The sequence below is a fragment of the Pundamilia nyererei genome, unplaced genomic scaffold, assembly GCF_000239375.1.
Source record: "Pundamilia nyererei isolate P.nyererei 1_Seehausen unplaced genomic scaffold, PunNye1.0 scaffold00072, whole genome shotgun sequence".
NCBI classification, from domain to species: domain Eukaryota; kingdom Metazoa; phylum Chordata; class Actinopteri; order Cichliformes; family Cichlidae; genus Pundamilia; species Pundamilia nyererei.
The window spans coordinates 2,137,600-2,141,196 of NW_005187473.1; the positions used below are offsets into that span (position 1 = coordinate 2,137,600).

Sequence of the window (3,597 nt, forward strand, 5' to 3'; positions counted from 1 at the left end):
AAAAGTCAGAATAACGAAAATAAACTCCACCTAAACTTGGTTCATATCTGGCCCAGAGAGACTGCAGGTCATAACTTCTTACCTGAAGTTCAGTTCACACTTGGACCGGCGGCCGCCTCGGGTCTCTTTTCCTTCTGCGTCCCCTTTCCTTCATCCACCTGCTGCCCTCCTCCACTTGCTAATGTTGCTGAATCTGTGGAAGCTCCGCAATGCCACCACACGAAGTAACGAGTAACGACCCTATCTAAATCCCAGTAACGAGTAACGCGTTCCTGATTTTGGCATAATAACTAGTTACCGTGCTCGTTACCACAATAATAACGTAGTTACTGTAACGCGTTACTTAATAACGCGTTAGTCCCAACACTGGTTATTATGCACATGAGAATTGGCCTCTCTTCTCATAAGACAAAGTTTGTGTGAGGTCGAGCCACACACACACATACACACATACACCTGCACACACTGTAGGTAGGCTTATGTTCTAGGTGAGAGTTCAGATATATTTGCTTGCAACTGCATTTTTGTGCGTGCAGAATTGCTAGTTTGTTGCAGAGCATGGCCCGAGGTTTTGGAGAAGCGAGAGTCAGAAGATGGACAGGAAGCACCTGCCGTGGAGACGGAGACAATGTTCTTTTCAAACTGTGTTAAAAGTCCTTGTGGTTTTGATTTGACGTATGCATGTATTGTATCTGGTGACGCATGAGGGGGCGTTAACCCTGATGAATCAAAAGCAATCTGAAGTGTCTTTTTGGGCGGAGATCTACAGCTGATGTTTTGCAGTGTGCATCTCCCCACGCTGCGTGTGTTCATTAAAATCATCGTTTGACTCCACCCGGCCGGATCATTGTTGTTATTTTGGAATTCCTCCTTTATCCCTCCTCAATATTTGAACCCTTAACAATATCTAAACACTTTTATGCACATGGACTGAAATCTTGTAGTGCTCCCCCTGCTCAAGGAGGCACATGTACAGGCTCATCTTAAGTTTGTGAGTGAACATCTAAACAATTCAGAGAAAAACTACGTGCTCCCGCTATACTTAAGGGAAGAGAAATAGTGAATATGATCTAAAGAATCCCAATCCTATTGGAAATCTGTGGAGAGAGCTGAAGCTTTAAATTGCCAAGCTGCGGCCAAGAAACCTAAAAGATTTAGAGAGTTTTTGTAAAGACGAGCGGCCCAAAATCTCTTCTGAGATGTGTGCACACCTGGTGGAAACATCTTAATGCTGTGCTTGCCAACTGGTTTCTCCAGTCTGCGACTATAAATGTACAAATTCAGCAGGAGATCTAATACTTATTTCATCCACTGTAAATATCAGCATCCTGATATTTAATCTCTTGCAGTTCATTCATGAATTGCATTTTAAATAACTGGGGGTCATGCAGTCAAATGGTTCACTGAGCAGTTTGAGGAAGTTACTTTTTTACTTAGACCTGTACAGGTTAAAAAAAAAACTTCACAAAGAAACACAAGTCCTTAGTTTGTGGTTTGAATTCATCGAGGTTCAGGAATGGCTGTTTTGCTACAGATTAATGTGTATGACCAGAGACCAACCTGTTGTGTCACAGAGAGAGGTAAAGAGGAGTCATGTGATCCTTTTGTTTCCAGAAATATAGTATAATGCTATCATCTGGAAACAAATAGTGCCTTTTACATGCTGGACATGCTTTTCAGCCATTCACCATTTTGTTTAAGTTACCTTTTTAAGGCCACCTACATTTTTGTATACGGTGCAATTAAGTACTTAAAAAGTGTTTAAAATAATTACAAACACAAATTTGACAGTGAGGCCTTTATCTTTATATTTAAAACAAAGTCTTTGAAAGCATGAAATGTCTCATATCATGCAAATTTGAAGTCATGACTGTTGGAATAAATATCTTAAGGGATGAGGAGAAACTCTGTAGCTAACAACACATAGTCTAAGGAGCTTGGAAAGAAAAGTGCCTGGACTTCTTTAAGTTGCTTGAAGATGTTTCACCTCTCATCCGAGAAGCTTCTTCAGTTCTAAGGTCCTTCAGTTCCAGACCTTCAGTATCTTCTACTATGATGACCTGGATGACTTTGAACCTTCACAGGCATACTAACAACACATAGAACTTGGTGATTTGCTGTGTTTAGGTTGTATGAGGACTCTACTTGTTAGAAATGTAGTGAAAGGGCAGAGGGTAGCCTCTAGTTCATACTCTGTGAGCAGACAGTTGCGTGTCTGTAAATATGCATCTGTGCTTTGAGATCCTCCACACAGGCATTCCTCCATGTGACCTCGATGACCCGGTGCCTCAGTGAACCTAGCTGTACATCCCACCGACAAACAAAACCGTCATGTGCCATTCTGCACAGTAAGACCACGGTGCAAGCAAGAGCATGGTGGTCTTTTATTCGATTTTCTGTATGTTCACTTACAGTCGTGAGTTAAAATGTGGGTCAGTATCTTCTCCGCTTCACAGACCACTAGGAAAATGCACAGTACAGTTAATTGGGTTTCTAGACACTGGCTCTGTGCTGTTGTTCCTTCCAGCTGAAATTGGTTTCACATGGCAGAGCTAGAAACATTTCCTGTTGGCAAGGCATGTGCTAATGGCTTATAGTGTAAAGGCTCAGCAGCAACATTAGGAGCCCATCCCTTAGCTCAGTGTGCTGCTCAATACCTCGCCAGGCATTCAAGGCTTTCTGCCTATGTGCCACCATACTAACCACAGTTGGCCCCCCTTCGCAGGCATGCATAAAGTACACGGTGTGCTGTCTGGAGTATTCTGCTACTGTAGCTTCTCATGCTTGCTGTATTGCTGGTTTTCTGTTCACATACTTAAAAGATTCTCTCTACAGGTCGAGAGTTCTTCGTGGGACTTTCCAAACGGACCAATCAGAGAGGAGCAGAGATCTTAGCAGATGCATTTAAGGTGAATTTATGTAGCAAAGTAGTGCCTGCATTCTTGCATGGAAATGCAAATAAGTTGGTGAATGTGGGCTACACTTGTTTGTTTGTGCTGCTGTTGGTTCTTTAGCTTGTAACGTGTGGCCACTGAAGAAGATAGAAGTCTCTTTTTGTTTAAAAAGTCTTTGTCATGGACTGAAACAAAGTGTCAGGAATAATGTTTAAGATCCCGAATGCTCAACATTTGTTCAACTACAAATGATCGGGAAAGAAGGGAAGTGGCTGAGGATGAATTGTACCTAAAGATAATAGGCTGAAAAGCATCAAATGTTCTGTGTAGGTGAGGGAAGCTGTAGTCACAATTCTAATTCAATCCATTGTTTCAAGTAAAAGTAAAGGCTTGTCACTGGAAAAGTTCACAACTGATCCATTACATAAGAAGTAAAAGTAGTATCTCAAATATATTTCCTAAATATATTCCTGACCGGAAGGCCTCAGTCAGTACGGATCGGGAACTGCACCTCCAGCACCACCACACTGAGCACTGGGGCCCCACAAGGCTGTGCGCTCAGTCCTCTGCTGTTCACACTGCTGACTCATGACTGTGTAGCAACACACAGTTCAAGTCACATCATTAAGTTCGCTGATGACACGACCGTGGTGGGTCTCATTAGCAAGAACGACGAGTCAGCGTACAGAGAGGAAGTGCAGAG

At 42.6% G+C, this 3,597-nt stretch overlaps 1 protein-coding gene across 4 annotated transcripts in view; it reads left to right on the forward strand.

The window, feature by feature from the left end:
* The window catches only part of ddah1 (dimethylarginine dimethylaminohydrolase 1), an 86,162-nt gene that overhangs the window by 59,920 nt on the left and 22,645 nt on the right, over positions 1-3,597 (forward strand). For all 4 annotated transcript variants that reach the window (XM_005736967.1, XM_005736970.2, XM_005736969.1 and 1 more), the window contains exon 4: positions 2,836-2,909. In XM_005736967.1, the coding sequence (XP_005737024.1) occupies positions 2,836-2,909 (74 nt within the window). The remainder of the gene's footprint in view (positions 1-2,835; positions 2,910-3,597) is intronic.